Source organism: Mytilus californianus, unplaced genomic scaffold (assembly GCF_021869535.1).
Source record: "Mytilus californianus isolate M0D057914Y unplaced genomic scaffold, xbMytCali1.0.p SCAF_1, whole genome shotgun sequence".
NCBI classification, from domain to species: Eukaryota; Metazoa; Mollusca; class Bivalvia; order Mytilida; family Mytilidae; genus Mytilus; species Mytilus californianus.
The window spans coordinates 15,170,537-15,194,095 of NW_026262581.1; the positions used below are offsets into that span (position 1 = coordinate 15,170,537).

The following is a 23,559-nucleotide window of genomic DNA, read 5'->3' on the forward strand; positions in this document are numbered from 1 at the left end:
TTCTCTGGAAAATTAATAAGCAAGATTTGTCTTTATTTCATTTTGAACTTATTCAAATAAGTTTGGTGGTTAACTTGTTTTGACGGAAATATAAAAATAAGAAGATGTGGTATGATTGCCAAAGATACAACTCTCCATCAGAAACCAAATGACGTACCATGATGTAGAAGTTAACAACTATAGTACAGGTAATCATCGTACCACCTCCTACAATAAGCAAAACCCATACCGCATAGCAAGCTTTAAAAGGCCCCGAACTGACAAATGTAACACAATTCTAACGAGAAAACTAATGACCTGATTCAAGGATTATACTATACAAATCCTTGCCTGATTTATGTACAAAAATTAACTAAAAACAAATATGATATGCAGCAGCAAACGACAGACAACCATTGAATTTCAGACTCCTGACTTACGACAGGCACATAGAGAATGTGGCGGGATTATGTTCCTTGACATATTTGTATTACTTCAAATTAACACATAACCGCTTTAGAACTTTTGTTTTGAAGCAATTTGACTTGAACTTATGCTATGAATTATATTAAAAATATAATATCTCGCAATCGAAAATTGTTATAATTTCTCAAATTCTTTGTAAAAAGTCCCCTGTTTTGGAACAGTTCTAAAGAACCATGATAGTTTTCTAAACCAGGAGAATATATATTATATAATGTGGAATGGTTATAGTAAATAAATGAAGATCAAACTTTGTTTAATAGATAAAAGACATTAGAGTATACTTTTTTCTATTACTAGAGTATACTAAAACGTACTTTTTTCTATTCCCCTACTAAAATAATCCAGAATTTACACTCTGTGTTCAAAGCTGATTTACTTGATTAATTTTGGAAATAGATTAAAAAAAATATTTCTGTTGATTAGAAATGATTTTAGGTTTAAAGTTCATAGCATAAGTTCTAACGCGGCCGGTCCGATATTCCGACACCGCGTTTGTTCGGTCTAGGCAACAATTTGATCGACAGCCCATTGATCCGATTATAATTGATCAGTTTGTTTGTCTGATGGATTATTTACTTTTTGATAGAAAGTGTCAAAATCACATTTTTAAAATATGACAGTGTAATTTTCTTATTCAAAGTACAAGGTTAGCAATGTATGTTTTTTTATACTCTAAAACGAATACTAATGCTGGTCCTAGTAATAATTTCAGTCGAACTGAAACCGACAAGTCATAATTTGTTTCCTTAATATTTACCTGAATCAATCAATCAACGATCTGATTTTTGTAAAGACAAATGTTTTTAAAAGTAATAATGTGAGGTACCGTGTCCTGTGTTTTCATGGGCAGCTTTAACTGTCCTCTAAAATGCTACAGTTGAGTTGCTCAAGTTCTTTAGATAGGAAGGTAAAATCTACAATGTAAACTTAAAAATCGCTTCCGTTATACAATGTATTTACTAGCTGTTATATTACATGTATCTGACTTAATGTGTTTGACGTCGGTTTTAATTCAGTACTCAGCTACCCTGACCAGAACATATTGAAAACTGAAAATCGTTCCAAAATCCTTGGCATGCAGTAACTTATTCTAATTATGGATTCCAACCATACTAGAAGATTTGTTTGACGTGGTGATCTTCTGACAAATCAGAATTTCAGAATTACTAATTCACAATTCAATCATTTGTGATCACCTTTTTCCTGAATAGGCGAAATAAGTAGGTTATCAAAAGTGACATACGTATAGATTGGAAGAACTGTATTCGTGCTGTTTAACTTTTTACTTATAACTAGCGTGGTGACGACCTACATCCAATTTTTCGTAAATTGTTTCAAACAACATTCCCTTCCAATACCTTTAATCACTATTCAAAAAAAAAAATATTGCATGAATAACATTTTGAAAACATTTAACTTAAAATTATGCCGTGCTGAATATACATGGACAATACTAGACGTTTTAAGGAAATCACAATCAATTCTTCCAATTATGACTCGCTATCGTTCGTACTTAATTATATGACTACGGTATATAATAGCTTGAGGTATATTATGACTTACGCTTTACGATACAAACTGCAATACAACTGTATTGAGGTAATTCAGAGCCTACGTCTTGGCGATTGTAATTTATTAAACAATTTTACAAATTTACCAAATACTATACAAAGAGGAATACTATACCAAAGGGACACTCAAGTTGAAGAAAAGCCGACAACACCATGCTAAAAAAACAACACTTCTTTTCGTCGATTTTATATATTTGGCATAAGTTTGTCGGTCTTCGACTTATGAGCTTTGGTTCCCCTTTGGTATCCTCCACCTGTTTTATTTGCTTGATATATACATATATATATACAAGTCTAACTTGAAAACAACGTTCAAACCTATGATGCGTTGGATAAAAACCGCAATTTTTATACGTGTGCATGTAAAACAAATTTCTTGGTAGAGTATATATATATATATAATTTCTGTAATTCTTACCCGGTTTATACTTTTCCTGACCCTCTTAATTATTTTTATTTCTCTAATTCTTACCCGATTTATCCTTTTCCTGACCTGTTGATTATTTTAATTTAATCAACGTGTGGTTCTTGCTTTTCTCTGAAATTCATATTGTGACGTCATGAAAAAAGGCGACCATGCAGTTTGTCTGCATATCGTCTAAAAAACATAAGAGAAACTGAATCCACAACCATATCTCGTGCAATACGATATCTATCCATTCTTGACAGTTAAATTTTAAATATTTAAAACGCTCGGCGAGCCTCGCGTTTTGAATTTGAAAATTTAACTGTCTCGAGTGGATAAATATCGTATCACACTTGATACAGTGGTGGAATCTATATTGAACCAACGTGTGGTTCGTTTGATCTCAGTCTTTTATTGGTCAAAATTCGATTATGACGTCAAATTTTCTTGCTTTCCTTTGAAGTTCCTATATTGACGTCATGAAAAGGGCGATCATGCCTGATGACTTCACATTAAGGTGTAATACCACCATTGATTTTCCCCTATTAGTCTTTGTTAAATTTGCACTTTTCAAAAAATTGTGCAGAATTTATCTTTGTTTCAAATAAAGAAATACTTGCATGAGCAAAGTTTTATCCTGTCCAGTACTATAGAAAAAATTCACATAACATTTCATTGCATATAAGAAAATAACCATCACTGGAAGTTAACCAATCAAATTTTCCCCCTTTTTTAACCTGTGTACAAACTTTAGTAACCATGTAACCTCAAGTTTCCAAAATATTCTATAGAAACCCCAAATAAAGAAAAAATGGTGCTTTGAAATACCCAAGATATATGTTTATGACTCAGAAATGTTTTACTGCAATGAAATGTAGGATCAATTACCTACAACTGTCAAATCCAAGGGAATATTTTTTTTCGACCTATTTTCGTACGTTGATTTGGTGGTATTACACCTTAGAAGAACACATCTTTTTGCAGGTTGTTCGAAAAGAAAGATTAAGATTGTCTGCATATCGTTTAAAAGGCATTAGAGAAACAGATTCCACAACCAAAGCTCGTGTAATACGATATTTATCGACTCTCGACAGTTAAATTTAAAATATTTAACTGTCTCGAGTGGATAAATATCGTATCACACTCGATACAGTGGTAGAATCTATATTTATACTATAGACTTTTTTCATATTACCGACTTTTGACTCCGGATTATGTAATTTTTCGACAGGTTACCTTTTCTGTGGTAAGACATCCTGGTACTCGGTCAGGTAAGAGCATCCGAAATCAGTAAATATAAAGGATATAATCGGTGTAATTTGAGGGGAAAGTTTACGGTTTTCCGATGATTTTGTCGTGTAAAGAAAATATGAAGCAGTTAATTTTTCCCAAAAATTGTACCGATTGAAAGCTTTATTTTTTCTTCTTTACGTTGCTCTTAGTTGACTTGGTACCAGGATGTCCTACCACGGAGTAGGTAACTTGTCGAAAAAATATAAACTTCGGAGTCAAAAGTCGGTAATATGAAAATAGTCCATTGTACAATACAAACCCGTAATGTTAGTCTTTTTGACTAGAATAATAACTGACACAATTTCCGACTATTTCTTACTCGTTGTTATTAGTGTATGCATTACCTATTGTACTATAGAAGTAATAACATATGACTATTCTATTCACGACTATTTATTATAATGGCACAATTTCCAAATGTACTACTTTGTAATCAATATACATGATAAGTATAATAGACCATTGTATAAATGTAAATAAAACCATAATCATTTTCACAGTTATAATAGTTCGTTATCCATGTGACATGGCACAGGTGTATCACATACGTTGAATTATGTTATCTATATTTTTAGTTGATATACATTGTATATTTTAAAAAATAGGTACATGCTGGTATAATAAACTTGACATCAAATTTATATTGAAAATAAAAAAAAAAAAAAATTAAAATAATGATACATTTTTCGGAAGCGTATAAAGGCCTTAGTATTATTTTTTCATTTTTTTCAATGTTGACATAAATCTTATCGATTTTATTCTAATATATATTATTATTGACTTTAATCTTGATATTATCAACTTCGATTTCGGAATTATCGACCCTAATTTTGAAATTATCATCTTTAATCTTGATATTATCAACTCAAATCTCGGAATTTTCTACTTTAATCTGAAATGATTTGAAAAAGTGTACAATTCTCACATTGGCATATATCCTCGGAGTCTCAAAGACCATACGTCTTTTTTTTAATTTTCTGTACGAGCAGAGGATTTTCAGAGAGCAACCATTTATTTGGTTAAACAGTTGCTAAAGAGAAATACTTTTCAATTATTGGACCAAGCGAACATAATTATGCAAAAATATCAAAGTGATATATTCTATTTTTATATCCATCTATACAGTCCGCCAAAAGTTAAGCACCACCTATCTTTGTTGCATCGATTTTTTTTTCATTTAAAAAAAACAGTTAATCCTCGAAAAAGAGAAAATATTCATGTAGCAATTTTGCTAGCATATGCCATAAACAAACCATAAACTTAAGTTTGGTCACTGATGCAGGTTCTATGCATTTGAATTTTGCGTTCATAGAAATAGTGAAAAATTACACAAATCAGAAACATAATTTAAGTTTTACTTTGATTTTATTTTTTTACAACAATTAATTACCCAAAATCATTAAAAGTCTCTACAAATAATCTTTGGTCTGTTCGACAAATTTAATGTCAATATTTAAGTCGGTAGGATGTGTAACCACCTCTCTTCCGGTGCAGTTCTATAACACGACGTCTCAAACTCTGTACATGCCTTCTGAACTTTAGTTGAGCAAATTTATTACATTCATCAACAATTGCCCCTCTTAAATCGCCAAGATTTTGCAAAGGTGGATCTCTGCGATTGAGATTTCTGCCAATGGCATCCCAAACATGTTCGATAGGGTTCAGGTCTGGAGACATGGAAGGCCAAAAGATAGTGTCAATGGCTTCTTGATCTTTGTAATCGGTTACAATCCTTGCCCTGTGTGGTCTAGCGTTGTCGTCCATGTACGAGGGTCTTGACGCAAGTTGGGGATTCTCAAAATGAGGGACTACAATGTTTCTAAGCACCAAATCCCTGTATGTCTGTCTGTTCATGTTACCCTGCAAAATATGCATACCCAGCTTACAACAGTATGAGAAGAAATCCCATACTGTAACACCACCATCAACGATTGCTGTCGTTGGGTAATTGTTGTTTTGGTGATAGGCAGTTTTATTTCCCCGCCAAACTCGTATTCTGCTGTCTATTGGTCGTTACAGAAACCAACTCTCATCTGACCAATGAATATTTTGCCAGGTTCTCATGTTCCATCGTCGATGGTCATTAGCCCTTTGAAACCTGATTATACGGTGCCTGGCTGTTAGGGCACGTCTTTTGACAACACGACGTGCTCTTAGGTAGCCTCTATGAAGTCGACGGACCAATGTTTGAACACTAACACGACCACCTGGAGGCCAGTGCTGTCTAAGCTATGGGGTAGCAGTAAATGGGTTGGCTTTAGCACGACCAAGTAATCTGTCATCACGATAGGTAGTTAAACGGGGTCTTCCGAACCTTGGTCTATCATTTACAGTTCCTGTGTCAGTATGACGTTGTAAAAATTTGACAATGACGGTGCGATTAACATTGAAATGGTTACCAATGCTCCTAGTGCTCCTACCGGCATTTGACATGACAATACTTGTCAACGTTCAGTCACAGATAACTTACCGCTTGCCATATTTCACAGTGACTTCGTGAAGGTCAAATTTCACCTGTACGCGGGACAGTAGGAAGATGATTTAAAGGCATCGAAACAGTGTATTTGTAAAAGTGCAGATGACCTTTAATAAAAGGTTGCTTGGCGGGTATATCGGAGTTTAATTTTTTTGGTCGTAATGAATTTTCTTAGTGTATGCTATAGGCAATTCATAACACCAAACATAAATATTTTGTTCGCAATAGTTAAAAAAATATTGACAGTTATATTTAGGTGGTGCTTAACTTTTGGCGGACTGTATATATCGGGTATGTAATAGAAACTTATTGCCGCGTAATATCATTGATAAAGATGTTCGATTGTACAGAAATTTTATGTTAACGTTTAAAATTTACCATTCAGTATAATCGTGCAATAAAGAATCTGTATTTTCTTCCATTGTAGACACACTAAGGACGAATGTCCAACCAACCGAGAAATGATCAAAAATAAGAAGGAGCATACAGATATCACTACCTGAGAAAGGAAAGTTACCAATAGAAACGGAAAGTCGGTGCGTTTGTTATTAAGAGGTATGGACAATTTTCACTGATGTTACATGTATTCTTTCAAGGTTGATTCTCAAAATGTCTTTCAACCTTTAACTGAATTTTAGAATAGTATGTTTCTCGGATGTTCATTTTTTCTCATAACTGTATGGTATATTTTTAAATGTGTGACCAAATTATTAATGCTTGAAGATGGATGAAATCTGCAATTTTAATGGATTTGGCAAGTGATGTGTATTTTTTCAAAACAGAATTAAAAATATATTATGTTATGGTTAAATTTTAACCAAGATTCTAACATTTTTTGAAAGAATCCTATGCGTTTTATCAGTTTCCTCTCATCTGCACCTAAATTTACAGTAAGATTACAGGGCGTGCTAATGACCTTTATGACACTCTATAAAATAAACTCCATAACATCTCGTTCTATCACAATGTAAAGACCGCCTGTCACAATATAGAATTGAGAATGGAAACGGTGAATGTGTCAAAGAAACAACAACCCGATCAAAATGCAGAAACAACCCAAGGCCACCACATTGATCATATCATATTCTCTAATTGTTACAGTTTTTACATGTTTTAAGAACAAAGTGTGTATCAACCTCTGAGAAAACATTTATTACAAGATTATGCTGAATTGCCATTTTATTAGAGATCGAATCGAGTCGATATAACAGCATTTTGTGTGTATTCTTTTCTTCCTGCTAAACCTATTAAATAATTGATAGAAAGGGAAGAGAATGATACCAATAAACAATGAAATTTTCAACATCACAGTGAGGACATGATGCCGTAGAAAAAAGGAAGATGTCACAATATAATCGCTATCCGTCGGATTCAACGAAAATAAAAATTACATTTAACGTCTGAACCGTCACAGTGAGGACATGATGACGTAGTAAAAAAGATTATGTCACATTAATTTCGCTAGCCGTCAGATTCAACGATTTTTTTTTAAAAATGGTTACATTATTCGTGATTTTGTACTGTATATTTCGGAAGCGGATTGGACACCTTCTCCTTTATGTGTTTCAAAATCACAATAGATAAAAGTAATGAGTCTAATGGAATTCGAATTTATTCAAAATAAAATGCACAAAAATATACATTAATTTCAAATATTAAACTCCATTAAAATGCATAACAGTCACAATTGACTATAAGACATTGTCATAATTTGGCAAATTTTACACAATTTGTTAAATTCCGCATTGATAGACACCAGGAACGACAATGTTTTGGTGTTGTCTAAATGTCAAAAGTAGCTTTAGTTTCGATTAATAGTTTGGGTTAAGTTTGAAATGCCGTACATCAATTCATAGTAAAGGAAGTACTGAAAAACATATATGTCAATCTGTCAAATTGCAGGGCTAGCCTTCTATAGGATTATTCATTGGATTAAACTTAAACTGAACACATTGAGGAGTTATACTGAAAATTTTAGTAATGATAACATGGCCCTTTAAAAATGACATTGATTACGAATATGTAAATTCGATCTTATTGATTTTAAAATCACTCATCCAACGATCCACAACAGCTGTAAACTTACAGGGAGAAACATTAACTTTGGTCTGAAAATCATGTTTGACAAATGCATGCAATGTTTACCAAAGCTTACACGAACAATGTCATCCAGGACGCCATAAGACATTTGTCAATTTTGATATGTCAAAGGTCACTTAAGCTTTATATTAACTCAAATTTTAGAACATAATGTTATAAAATATTTGCCATAAACATCTTTTTATCGAAAATCTTGTGACAGAAGACCGCGTTCATGTACCTCCTAATAGAAATATTATGACCCTATTCATGAGTTTGCTTTACTTTAACTAGGTTGGATTAACAGATATACACATATACCCAACAACTCGCAAAATTTCAAAAAAATCAACATGTGTTGAAAATTCATAAATAAAGTTATATCTGAAAAGGAAGACGCTTAAAGCTATGACAGAGTCGTGAAAGTTTTGCCGATCCCAATGACTAGAATCTCCTTGATGTTCTTCTTTCACGGTCGTTTTTACAGGACAGAAGGTCAAGTGCAAACTTTGAACTGAAGTCCCTTACTGACCCAGACAAACACCGTAACAGAGATTCTTTATTAGTAACTTCTTTCAATAATTGATTTTTAAAGATATCAAAATCTCTATAACCCCAAAATCGAACATGAATTTAGAGAATTTAATCCCCGTGTAGCCTGTACCGCTCACAAAACACTGTATCTAATAACTTGGTCATTCTTTAAAGACATATAACACATTCCGCTAGACTTTTTGCGTCTAACACGTCCGATTCCTTTGAATTGATATAGAATAAATCATGCGATGAATCTTGTATCGTTTTGATGCATATGTATCTAAATTTGGTTGTAGGAGACATCTTAGTGTAGTGATCTACGTTGCTCTCCCCTTACTACTGGTATACGTTATTTATACGATCTATACAGATTGCAAAAAAAAAATCAATTTCCTCATAGACGACAATAGTAGCCCCTTTCGAGATACAGACTTTAGAAAGTTGATTTTTAGAAGAAAGCCTTGCTAGAATTAAAGAAAAAATATTAGGACAGTATTTTTAGTCCAAAAAATTATATGTTCCCGTTGTAATTGTTAACGAAACTGATTTGTATACTTTATATCTCCCTTGCTTATCAATTCTGCACTTAAACACGTGTCTCATCACAGCGTAGAAAAGACTTCTCAGTTCCATTAGGGCTTAGGGAAATATATGTTTTGCCTTTGGTATAATGCAGAGAACACAGGGAAATTTCACTCGCATCAATTTCACGTGAATTTAAATTCATGTGAATCTCACGTGAAATTCAAGTTCACATGAATTTCACCTCAAACGAACTTATACGTGAAACTCATGTGAAATCAGTTCGTGAAAATCACATGAATTTTTTTCACGTGAACTTTTAAAATAAAGTAATTCAAATAACATCTTAATTTTCACATTTAAATCAAAATCATGAAAAATACAGATTTTATTTTTGAAATATTTCACGTGAGATTCTATGAGTCTCAATTCACATGAAATTCATATGAAAATTTTCACGTGAGTTTCATGTATAAGCTCGTTTGAGGTGAATCTCACGTGATATTCATGTGGAATTCAAGTTAGCAAATTATTCCTGTGTACACGAAGTGTCTAGTAATAAAAAATATCGACTGCACACATCGACCAATCAGGATTAGCCATCCTCTTAGTTCTGAATACCATGTTAATAAAAAAAAATATCATTTCATGACGATATACATAGTAAATCATAGAAAACTATGAAAAAAGACATGTTTATTATTGTGTGGCTCACGGTATCAAAAGCAAACATTTGGTGCAGAAATTTGGCATTTGCATATTTGTAATGATGATGATGATGGATGTCTGCTTAACTTCTAGCGGCAAATTAATATGCATATTCAGGACGAGAACATGTTAATGTAATATGAATATTAACCCTGCTTTGTACTAGACAGACACACTGAGCCGGATAAACGTGCTATTCACAAGGTAACAGTCTGCAGGAAGACATGTCACCTTACCCGGACACATTATTATGACTATGATCCGACCAGTCTTTGCTCTTACTCCGGCCGGGTCAAGCCAAAGACTTTAAAATTGGTATTTGCTGCTTCTCCGCTAAGCACGCGCCCTATAGGGTTCGAACCCACGACCTCTCGCACTCGAGGCGAACACGCTACCACGAGACCACCGAGGCGGTATATATTTGTAATGATTATACCTGATGTAATTCTAATTTTATTGTTGAACTTTCCGATTTATGCAAGTTGTTTTTAGAAGACAAAAAATCATGATTAATGTAATCGAAAGTACGCATCTTCTTTAAGATAATATCTAGTGTTGAATTACTTCAAAAGAGATTTGTAATAAAACTTCACAAGATTTAATTTCCTCATTATTTCTGATAAGAAAACGAGAAACGAAAATAATAACCATACGATGTTACATTTTTGTTAAGTATAAGTTATTAGGTCTGCATTTAAATAACGGAATTTGTATTTTTTATTTACATTTAATTGGAATTTGAACAGTAAAATAACAGGACTCCAAGAAATAGGAGTAGTCACGGCATAATTTATAATTGGTTTATAGGAATTTATTTGCTTTAGTGACGTTCAGTTAATTGCAAATATCTAGGTCATCAGCATGTAGACTAACAGTATTAAATGATAGCCATTATTTATTTTTCAGTTTTGAATAAGACCTAGATTGATAAATATGGAAGAAACTAATTTTGTTTAGCCTTCTTTATAATGTTTTGGTCAGTTTGTGGCTTACTTTACAGTGTATAGTTGAAATGAATTATTGTATTGCCTTTTACATGTACATACTACAAGCGCAATAAGTATATCTAATGTGTAAGCCATCGGAGTTAGCGAAGTGTATTTGTGTCGAAAAGTAAAAGAACTAGACAATCAATATTGGTGTGTAGATTGATCTTTATCTGAAGTTCATGTCTAGCAGATCATTTTCATGATTCTAAGTCTGATTAAAATCAACGTAAAGTTGTCGTGATTTTGGTTTTTTTTACAGGGAACATCTGACATTGAACTTATTTAATGATCAGCTTTAAGTTATAAAGCATTGACCAGTTTCTGTTACAATTAATATAGGCTACCAACTAACTGTATTAAGTTTATACTAGTAATCGGATGACCACGTTTTCTTTACCTAATTTTTATGTTTTATTGAACAACGTTAAATACAAAATACTTTTATAAATTGTTACTTGGATGGAGAGTTGTCTCATTGGCACTCATACCACATCTTCCTATATCTAAGGCTGACATCAACTTCTCAATTACTGTACAAAACTGTTGCCTAAAGAATTCATGCCAAGTGTGCATGGCCTTCTAACTTGTTTAACATGGTATTCTCCTCTCACTTTCATTGTTCTTTAAATCACACTGAGTGCAATTATTATATGTCATTTTCTATATTACATTGTTTTTGTTTGAAGCCAATATCTTTAGTTTGTTATGTTTTTGCAATGCCACACTTTTTGTTTAATATATGTAGTAATAGCTTGAATACATAGAATTTCAAAATATCATTCAATATAGCCAATTACGCGGGCAATTCATTTCTTCGTTTCCATTGTTGTTGATATATCTATATTTATTGATTACTAGATTCGTTAAAAATAACTTTTTTTATTTCGAGACAATTGATCACGACAGATAAAAAACACTAGATATGAAATACAGATTATATACAATTAAATACAGGCTGGTGACCTGATTGATGTTTCAAATTTGCGTGGTTTTAAACAATATATATACCATTCTAGGAAACGGTACCACACTAATCAATACTGTGGTAATAATATAGATTAAAATAACTTCTTAGACTATTAACCGAGTACCATACTCATCAGACAATAATTATATGTAAAGGAAACTTGATAACAGTACGTAATTATACTTACAATATTTCTTACTGAAATACGAATAAAAGAAAGATAGGATATTGAATATATGGTCATTACATATTGATCAAAATCAAATTTAACTAGTCTTATAAAGTTACCAATGAGCTATTTCCCACGCAGCCGATGGTATTACAGGGACGACTAGAATCATCAGTATCGAAACAAAACACTTCTTTTCCTGCCTTTAGTGATGAATTAGTTAAACATATGTTAACAAAAAATAGTTGTCGTTGGTTGATGTCTGTTATATTCACTTTCCGATATTATTTTTGTATTAATCAAGCTCTTGGTTTTCTCGTTTAAATTGTTTCACATTTAGTCATGCCGGCGCCTGTTATCCATTTCTTTACAAGGTGTTGCACATTGTTGGTGGCCGTGTGGTAATATAGTTGCGGTCTCTGTTGGAATGTTGTCTCATTTGCAATCATGCCACATCTCCTTATTTTTATACTAGTAAAAAAATAAAATAACAAAAATACCGACCTCCAAGGAAAATTCAAAACGGAAATTCCTTTATCAAATGGCAAAATCAAAAGTTCAAACACATCAAACGAATCAAAAACAATTGTCATATTCCTGACTTGATACAGACATTTCATTATGTAGTAAATGGTGGAATAATCCTGGTTTTATAGCTAACTAAACCTCTCACTTGTATGACAGTTGCATAGAATTCCATTATATTGACACCAATGTGTGAGCAAAACAAACAGACATAATAGGTAAAAATGTCAGAAATTAGGGTAAGCAGTCAACATTGTGTTATAATCTTAATCACTATAAAAACAAACAACTATGTCAACAAAGAAAAGTAAATGATGTCTTATTCGCAATCATGTCACATCTCCTTGTTTCTTTGATAGTAAAGCAATATCCGCTCAAATTTATGTGTTTTAACCAGAAATCGAATATAATAAATGTATGTGTTTGAACTAGAAATCGAATGTCACAAGTTTATGAGATATTCTTTTTCTGTTTTTCTAACGTAATCCTGTAATGTAGGTAAAAGGGAATCGTATTTGTGTGTAATATCGGAGCCATATAATCTCCACAACAAATATTACTTTTATGGAATAGGAAAAATTATAACCTGGAGGACTTTTAACTTCCTAATGAAATAATGTTCATGTTTATATCTGTAAAATGTATTATAATTACACAAATCATAGAATGTCTCATTCATCAGACAATTATTAAGCAGTAATAAATAGATTGTTTACACAATTTAAATATATGTTCTCTCTCCTGTCTTTCAATGTACAAATAAAAGAAAAACCATATGTAAAGCTTTTGTACAATTTTTCATTTTTATATGATGTTGTACTAATTAACAGCAATATACCAAATTATTTCGGAATAACAAAATGATTACATTCAAACCAAATCGGCTTAATGTAGAATCAGGAATCCTCAAGACAATCATTATCAAATAAAGATAATTGTACTTTTTGAAACCTTTAAATAACATGAGAAGCCTTAAATTATTTTATAAGTGAATCATTATTCAGCATAGTTCTATAGAAATTGTATGCGACTTCGCAGCAATCACTTGTAAAACAAGATCATCAGGCATAAAATACCGATCTTAATGTATTCGCTTCAGTACTTTTAGCTGCATATAAAACGGAAAAAAAGAAGTTCACAATGAAAAAAGGATGTATCATCACTTATATTGACTGAATATGTCTTTAGGATTTCTAATTTGTAAATCGAAAATTGGGCGACAATCACAGAGTTTGAGTGCTTATTTCTGCTGATTATACAGCGCTCCCATCCTAAAATGGTGCTTTATAAAGAAGTTTTATTTTAGATGACTGACTTTTTCAAAGCAAACATTTCACCTACTTGATAATACTTCTGTTTCCTTAAAATTAATTAGACATAGCTATTGAGCATGCAAATTGTAATGAATATTCGGCAATCTGTATGCGATGAAAAGTATCATTTTAATCACTAAGCAATGGGTCAATACCGATACTAGTGGACTGCTAGTCCCCGAAGGTATGATCAGCTTAAAGGTCAGATTTGGTAGATTTTACTATTTTACTATAGTTTGAATATATAGCTCCTCAAGTAGTCAAGTATTTATAATTTTTGTTTTTCAAATTTTAAGGTTGGAGCGTCCGAGGAAGATGAATCCAGAAAAGCGCTTTAGATGCATAAACATTTATGAAGTGCTATCTTCATTGCGTTTGTTTGTGGATTATCTGTTTTTTACACTTTTATTTTTTACATTTCCTGGGTTAACTGGATAAAGTAAAGAACTAAATTTTTCATGAAGCCAAATAGTTTTACAACATATGAATTTGTAATGATAACCTACGACTTACTGAACTCTCGTTTCCGTTTCATTTCTCTTAAGCAGTGTATTGTCCATACTTTTTCCAATAACTCTAGAGAATGACATTCGGATTATCCAGACGACATTTGATCATCGGTAAAAAGTAAAATCACAAAAACAACTGTTGCCTAGATTTATGAACAGTATATTTACAGAAAATGACGACATAAATGAATTTTGTGTCAGCACAGAAATATATAATCTACCAAGTGGTTCTAAAATTCGTTACGTCTACACAAACAGTGGTTTTCAAATTAGAACAGTTGAAATGCCAAATCAAATACAAGTTGAAGAGCATTGAAACCAAAAACTGCCAAAAAGTGTTCCCAAAACTGGCTAAGATCTAAGCTTACGGGGTAATTTTAAAATAATTCTAACGCTTTAAACAACTGCATCAATGATATTAAGTGCTGACTAATGCCTTGTGGGAACATCGACCAAGTGGTTCTAAAAACTTATCAAAGTTATCAATAACAAACTTATAATTAAGAACATCATACGCAGGTTTAATATACGTTAGCCTCATCAGTGGCGAATTAATATCAATCCCTTAAAACACAAAACATTGATGTTAGAGATATAACCTTAACCAATAAGTCTATAAGGCCAAATTGAAAGTTTGAAAGGCAATTCCTAACACTTTCTTTTTCATTTTTGGTATTTTCTGAAATAAAAAGGGGACACAATGTTTTGTAAAAATCCGGAAATATTTGATGTTATTAAAACTTAGTTCTGTTATATCTTTCTTTTATATGTCATTCAGATCTGAAGAGAAAGCACAACATAGACTATGTATTAATGCTATAATTTGTGTTTCAACTGTTTGATAGTTTGTTTCATAAGATTTTTAGAATTAAATGAAATTTCCAGTTGCTTTAATGAAATCTAATGTAAATGTTTTTATTCAAAAATTATCATTATATGTAATAAGCAAAATTTCGTATTTGTAAGAATATTCATATATGAGTGGAATGTTAATCGAAGGCGTCTTAGAAAACACTTAATCAAAACAATTGATGTGAAAATTGTTACGGAAACGTTGGTAACCTGCTTCATCGATAAAATGAAATTTAGAATTATCTGGCATTCTCTTCAAAAGTCATTCTAAAGTTAAATCACATAGAAAGAAATTAAATCCAATATTGTAATTGAACTCTATTTAGTTGACAGATTTACTAAACACAAACTTTATTTCTGTGATAGGCAAATCACGAGTGACTTCGTTAATGTCATCATATAACATCAGATTCTCGTGCGGAATGAAAAGGATTGAACTTTTAGCACATTTACGCGTACTTTGTCATGTCGGGGCATATTACAGCTGAGAATACATTATCGGTTTGCTCATTGTTCAAAGCCGTACGATGATCTTTACATTTAGTTGCTTAAATACACGTCATTTGGACAATGTTGAATAGTTATCTCATTCGCAACATATTTGTAGACGAAACTAGCATCTGGCGTACGGCATTGTAATTCTGCTATCTTTGATGAGTTTTTATCACATCTCCTTAATTCTATTTAAGCAATCTTACACGTACAAATGGTCAACGATTGCCGAGATACAAACAAAATTTCAACAACGCATTATGCTTTGGGGTTTTACACATGTCATCTGGTAATGAAGAGCGAATGAAGTGATATTTTAGTCAGTTGTGATGTATGTCTGTTATGTATGTTTAAACAGTTTTGGTTGCTGGATTCCAATTATTGTCTCATTAACCTATCATGTCTGTTTGGGTTGCTCTCCCAATTTTGTCAATATAAAGAACCTATAAACAACTGGCATACAAGTGGGAGGTTTAGCTAGCTATAAAACCAGGTTAACGCAACATTTTCTTCGGGAAATACCTATACTAGTCAGGAATATGACAGTTGTTTTCCATTCGTTCCGTTGGTTGATAAAGTCTAACGCTTGATTTTTGTCAGTTATTATGGACTTCCTTCTTTTTTGTTTACCTTGGAGTTAAATATTTTTGTTATAATTTTGCATTCGTTTTTCCATTACGGCTTTTTATGAAGAAATTTTGTTTGCCCGTAAGAAGCTATAAATATCACCTTTATATTTCAAAAGTTGTTTTCATTATGTAATTTTTTTCGTAATCTTTTAAGTGTTTATAAATTAAATGCTTTAACTTAGAAAAAGTTTCAGATTTACAGATTATGCTAGATAACAAATTGCCTTATTCCAGAAATTTTAATATATCTCATCAGGGAATGCTTAGGAGGCAAATTATTTATTCCAAATCCTCCCGTTGAAGCTAATGCTTGCTTACCTAGAGCATTTATGATTGATACCCAATATAATTTTTCTGTTTTGTAATGCTGTACTTTGTATGAGTTATGTACTATTGACCCAGATTAACACAAATGCTTTCACATCAATTAGAAATCTTATAAATCACGCACTTATAGAATAAAACAAGCTGCCTGATAATATCATTGTTTTATTTGCACAATGGGATTCAAATTTTGCAAGATGAAATATAATGTGATAACGAAATTAATTTACTGGCGAATGTTTAAATTGATTAGAAAATTTAAAACGTAAACAAAATTGCAGAACTTTAAAGTGAGAAGGTGACTAACAGGTACAAGTAGTTGCATATTGTATGTTTTTGGTGTTGATCTTCTCAACATAGTGTTTGATTTGACCTCAATCATGTTTGATTCGAGTGCCACTGCTGAAACATATGAAGACAAAAAACGCTCCTGGTTTATCAAGTCTAGTATCTTTAATGAGTTTTTATTTGTTTTAAACATCTTTAAAAATATTGAACAAGGTTATTAGTTCTGAAGTTTCAGGGGAAATTAATTATAAAAGAAATCATGAAAGACAATACACAAACCACAGCTCGGAGGAGAACGTTCGACTCAAAGCAATCTTTTGTGTTACTCGGTATTTGCATAACTATGATGTTACACTACGACTTCGATACATAAATTGAAGTAACACTGGATTGTGTAAGACATGATACAGTTATAACCAAACTTTTCATGTTTTATTTACAAATTCCTTGCGAAAACTCAAAAATGAAAGACAAACAGCAGTCCACCACCATGCAGGAATATAGAGTAAAATATTAGGCTTTGAGCGTTCCAGCAGCAGCAGGTCAATCCAGAAAAGCGCTTAAAATGTATGAAGTGTTATTTTCTTTTTACACCCTTCCGGCATGCGATTAAAAGTTATTCAAGCTAATATTAATTTGCTTTCCATATAAGCACTGACCGCTAAAAATCAATCACTCAACAACATCCTTGTAAGAAGCAACCCTCTTTCAAGGACATTATTGTAGAAAAAGCTATGAAATATGATACCAACTCTCTAATATATACTATATGATCAATGATGGTTGAATTGTCCTACTTAATATGTATAGTTAAAAATGAACTAGGTATTTACTTGCCTTAAAAAATCATTCATTAGAGTTTTCAAACAATCTTTATAGTGCAAATTTTGCTGTCCTGGATGTTCCCCAAATACCATGTAAACACATGCATACATACAAACAAACCATCAAACAGCTATAAATAAATTTACATTTATTAATATTTCGTACTGTTTAATATAATTACAGTTTTATCTTCATTTGATACCTTTTTGTTAGATTCACATGTTTCCCTTTATCCTGTCCTGAATAATTGTTGTCATTCCACATACAAATTCAAGGATATGGTGTCAAAATATTAATTCACTAGAACAATAGATACTTTCTAGTTCCGAATTTTCATATTTCAGCTTCTTACAAAAAAATCTTTAAACAAGAAAGTTATTTCCGAATAAAGGATCTATTATATACTGTTGTTTGTCTTATGGCCTTTTTCTTTTTTGCCATGGCGTTGTCAGTTTGTCAGTTCAGACTTATGCGTTTGAATTCCCTTTGGTATCTTTCGCCTCTGTTTGATAGAATCTAGCCTGTTTCTCAAATTTTACCCTTAATCAAGATTTTATTTAGGAAAACCATATTTGGGATTTATGCACAAGAGTATACATGCTCTGATATTTTATGTCATTGTTTTATTGCAAGTGTCTTCCTCTCATCCTATATGCTTTCAAGTAATAAGAAATATATAAAACTGTTACTGGAACAAAACCTACATTAACATCACATTTAATAGATAAAAGCGATGTGGGGTACGGCTTCCACACTAACATAGTGCAAATTAGCACGCTTTCTCTATTTTTCATAAGTGATTTATTCTCAAACTTAAGAGACACGATATAATGCAGCAAGATATTCAAAGTTCAAGGTTGCTTACAAGAGCTGGTGTAATAAATTTTGAACCAGGAAGATATCTCAGAATGATAAATTATGAAGACAAATTTATACATGTAATGCAAGATATTGAAAAGTTGAAGGTTGCTAACAAATCAGCTTCAAGTCATTGTAAATTGTGATTGGTAAATGGAATATAAATACAAAAAAAAAACCAATTGGGACAACTTTATGCATCACCTACAGGTGTTCAACACTGTTTAATGTAATAATTGCAAGTTAACCATATATCATTCCTAATTCAGACATACCCGTGAATAGCTCAAAACCATATTTCATTTCAAATCAACCTGAGCTGGTGTGATAAATTTTGAAACAGGAACATATTTCAGAACATACTAGCAAATTAATAACGGAAAACATAGAACGATTTTCGGAAAGAATATTTACCATACATGCTATGTGATATATGTGTAAGATGTAAGCCTCTCATATGTGAGGGGCGTTAGCCCCGAAAATATGAATCCCTGTACTATCTTGTCTTTTTGGTGTTTTAATTGCCAGAATCTGAGAAGTTTTTTGCTGATAAATGATAACATTTCTATGTAAATTTAATACTAAATGAGTATTTTCATAAATATTTGTTTATTTCATGGTTGATAATGATATATAATTTAGATGTAACTATAACTTATATAGAATATAATTATGCTTACCAGCGAGAAACCCTTGATTTCTGGCACGTATTAGCAAACAGGGACCTTTCACTAGAATGTTGCACAAGTGAAATAAATTGATAACAGCGGAAGTGCAATATTTTGTTGAATGATAAAAAAATAATAATAAAAATTGCATGTATTTTATTTGTTTAATAACTCGGAGAATAATTCACAGAATATATCGTTTTATTGGCAACGATTTTACAAATATGTATCTGATACAATACATTGAAATTATGTCTTAAACAATAATATTTAACGGTATTATTTTTCAATGTAACAAAAAATACATTTATTAGAAAAAAATTCTATTTTTATGTAGCGTGTGCATATCTTTTTGTATTGTCTGATTGTTTACGTCCTTTACAACCCAGCGAAAAATGCAATATGGATGGATTCGTTTTAGTGTAGTTTCGTAATTTTCCACCAGTAAATGTTTGCTTGTGTAGTATAAAGTTAATTATTCAGAATAGTTTAATTGTACTATTGTTATAAGATAGTTTTTTTTAACTGAGATATCTATCTTTAAAATTACAAACTGTTATAAATCATAAAATATAGAAAATAAACGTATGTTCGAACATCAAAATTGACATCTTCGCCCAATCAGAGAACAGATCAGCGACAACGCCCACGTCGGTACCATAGTTTAGCATCATTAGATCAATGGTAGAAAATATTCGAAACAATTACTGACTACGTCGGAAAAAGAATTAAAGTAAACGAAACAAGTTTGCTGCGTTTATTGTGCGTTTCTGATTTAACATTTTTATTAAAAATACATGTATATCAAATATTCCTTATCTTAGCAATAATGCGTTTGTTTTTGTTTTGTATTTACAGCACCAGAAACCCACATAAAGAAAGATGTAAAAGCAGTTAGAGAAATACAGTTGAACTTCATGTTTTATGGAAAATACAATTGAACTTTAGGTTTTCGGATATATTTACCATCCAAAACATGGCGAACGCAACAGTAAATTATACACTACCATACATGAACTTTAATAGTCCTTTGCTGTTGATTGTAAAATACTCAAACACATATATGATTCCTTTTATCGTTATGATGGGCGTAGTTGGAAACATTTGCTCCTTCTTGGTTTTTGTCTTCTCAAAACTCAACAAGATATCGACGTCAATTTATCTGGCAGCTTTGTCAATTTCTGATACAGGTTTTCTACTGTGTGTGTGGATTGGCTGGTTTGATATTATTGGTATCAGTTTCTTCCACCAAGAAGGAATATGTCATATAGTGGTTTTTCTAACATATGTTTTCGGTTTCACGTCAGTGTGGTATGTGAACGCTTTTACCGCTGATATGTATGTCGCAGTATTCTATTCATCTCTGGGATCTAAGGTATGTCGTCCAAATTTTGCAAGAAAAGGAGTCGTTGGTTTAACTTCATTTGCTGTCATTTTCTACCTGTTCTCGTTCTGGACCTCCAAGATTGTAACTGCACAGAACGGGAAGAAGAAATGCGTGTCCGCTCCACAAAACTACGAACAAATGATGATTTTCACCGTTTTGGATACTTTGCTCACACTCATTATTCCGTTCTCGATGATAATTTTCATGATCACACGATTACTGATAGATATCAGCAAATTTTACCGTTCCAACAATGAAGCTAACGACGAACATTGCCACAGCGAATCCTCCAACTCTTTGACCACAGGGGACCATACTAGTGGCACAACATCATCATCAACTCAACAAGGCATGAAAGCTCAGTCGAAATTGAAAAGAATGATCGTAGTGGTAATTTTGGTTTTCCTTGTATTGAACTTGCCATGTCATGTGATCAGATTGCAGTCGATATTGCGCAGTGCCTTTGATAAATCGTACCTTACAACAAGGAATGAAATTTTATGGCAGATGTTTTTTCAGATCATATATTACATAAATTTCAGTGTAAATTTTGTACTCTACAGCGCTTGTGCAAAAAGTTTTCGATCAGCATTAATGCGATTTCCTTGGAAAGCATGTGTTGTCAAATGCCATAATTGTTGCCATGGCTTCAATAGAATGGCAAGCTACAAAATCAACAGTCATAAAATTAGAGCATCAGATGAAAACGACAATGAACACATTGGTGGCAATGTACATTCGCGGCTAGTTGATATCCATTTGTCAGAGTTGCATGTTTCCCAGATTCCATCATTTGAATCAGACTTTGTATTGATGTCACCACCATGCATGTTAAAGGATATTGCGGCAAGTTCAACTGCACAAACTCGATTATAAAGAAGAATGTGTTCGAAGATTGAACAAACTTGATTATAAAGAAGAATGTGTTCGAAGATAGCAATAAAACGTTCAATCGTTGTAGTGTCCTGACAATGTTTATACTCATCAAATTTAGTATTGTATCATAAAGAGAGTGTCATACGAGATTTAAACTAAAAAGAAATATAAAACATGAAAATGTAGCAATCTAAGTTATATTTGATAATTTCTTTTTTACTCAAATACTTATTTTATATCAATTGTATGTGAATGTATAACTTAATCATTAACAATAACCCCACTAAATATGACCACACGTTCTCACTTCTGTTATACTGGGGTAAAAAGTTATCTTTGAATATTAAGATCCTTTAATAACCATGGATGCATTTGGCAATTATTTGAACCCCTTTTATTGTACTGCTTTTTACGTGTTTCGGTACAATTATACTTTTGGCTTTCAAATATTTGGCTTTAAGCGTTGTTGATGAATGTTAATCCAGAAAAGCACTTCGGACGAATAAAATTACAATGGATTATATTTTCAATTTTTTAGTGCTATCAGGTACAAAACAGAAAGAATGATTGTTTTGTTTTTCAACCTAACAATTATTTCAAACTGACAATTAAATGCATTTTGTATGACGAGATAAATCTGAAATCAAATTTTGCCTTTCTAAAGCAAGAATTTTGGCAATAACTCATTTTGATCTACTCATCGAAACAGCAAATCACACCAATATCCGAACGATATGTTCCTTTAATTGTAGGATCCAAAAGGATTTAATTACTTTAATATGGAGATCAAGTCCGGGTTAGACTTTCACAAATCCTTAGCTGAAGTCAAATATCCTCATATTTTTTAAATTAATATTGGATAAGTAAAATATAATACCTAGGTTCAAATCCGGAAAGAATTATAATATTGCATGAACATTGCTTTATCTAGGCCGTCAAATTTAAGAAAATGCGAAACAATAGTTTGCTGAATTATCTTAATTTTTCTTTCTATTTGTTTTGTAATACATTTATAAAGCAGCACTGGTAACTAATTGTTTAATTGTTGTCACGCATTCTTGTAATAAACTGGATTGAAATGGATTGAAGCAGTGAAGTAATCCATATTATATCAGATAAAACTAATTTAGTGGTAATTAGGTTGCATAGAACATTTAAATATGTCAATCAAACTAGAAATATAAATACACATAGGAATATTATAGGGCATACAGGAACGGCTTTCAACCTAGAAAACGAAATTTTGTAACTAAAATCACACCGATTCTGCTAAAGACACGTTATTTTAAATAACCTTCTTCATCAATTAAGCAATTCCCGATGAGAAATGAGAATTTTAGAAAGAAAGAAGTCAACATACAGTCCTTTGACAATCAGTACTATCATATATGAATTGAATAGCTTTAAAAGTACGGATAGAGACGTATAAGTAACTAGTTGTTTATTGTACTACATTTTGTGAGATGGTTTTGCTTTTGTTTTTATAAATTAGAAATATTTGCACAAATAATCATAAAATATCGCATTGTGTACATTATAAGCTCGAAAATGCATTAGTAAAATGTATGGTCTATGCATTTTTTCTCAGCTAAGAATTTACAAGAAATTTTCAATAATCAGGAACTACTTTCAGTCAATTACAACCCACTTTTAGAAAAAGGTTCGACATTTTTTCTCGTCTAAATGATTAAGATCTGTTAGTTAGTTTAAATTAAACAAAAAATGTTTTTCAATGCTCTACGTTGCTATAGAAGAAAATTTTGATAAATGGTTGCAAATTACGTAGCGAAGAATATCCGAAATCAAAATGTCAAAATCCACGACACCCTAC

At 31.9% G+C, this 23,559-nt stretch overlaps 1 protein-coding gene across 1 annotated transcript; it reads left to right on the top strand.

Annotated features, from left to right (window-relative positions):
• The first annotated feature begins 20,455 nt into the window (after positions 1-20,455).
• On the top strand, positions 20,456-21,870 carry LOC127710075 (galanin receptor type 1-like). Its single transcript, XM_052215849.1, has one exon. The coding sequence runs from the start codon at positions 20,478-20,480 to the stop codon at positions 21,726-21,728; it is 1,251 nt and encodes a 416-aa protein (XP_052071809.1). The 5' UTR covers positions 20,456-20,477; the 3' UTR covers positions 21,729-21,870.
• The last annotated feature ends 1,689 nt before the right edge of the window (positions 21,871-23,559 follow it).

What these genes read in the sequence shown, in the direction of transcription:
- LOC127710075 (XM_052215849.1), top strand. Translation starts at nt 20,478, where the DNA reads ATGAACTTTAATAGTCCTTTGCTGTTGATTGTAAAATACTCAAACACA.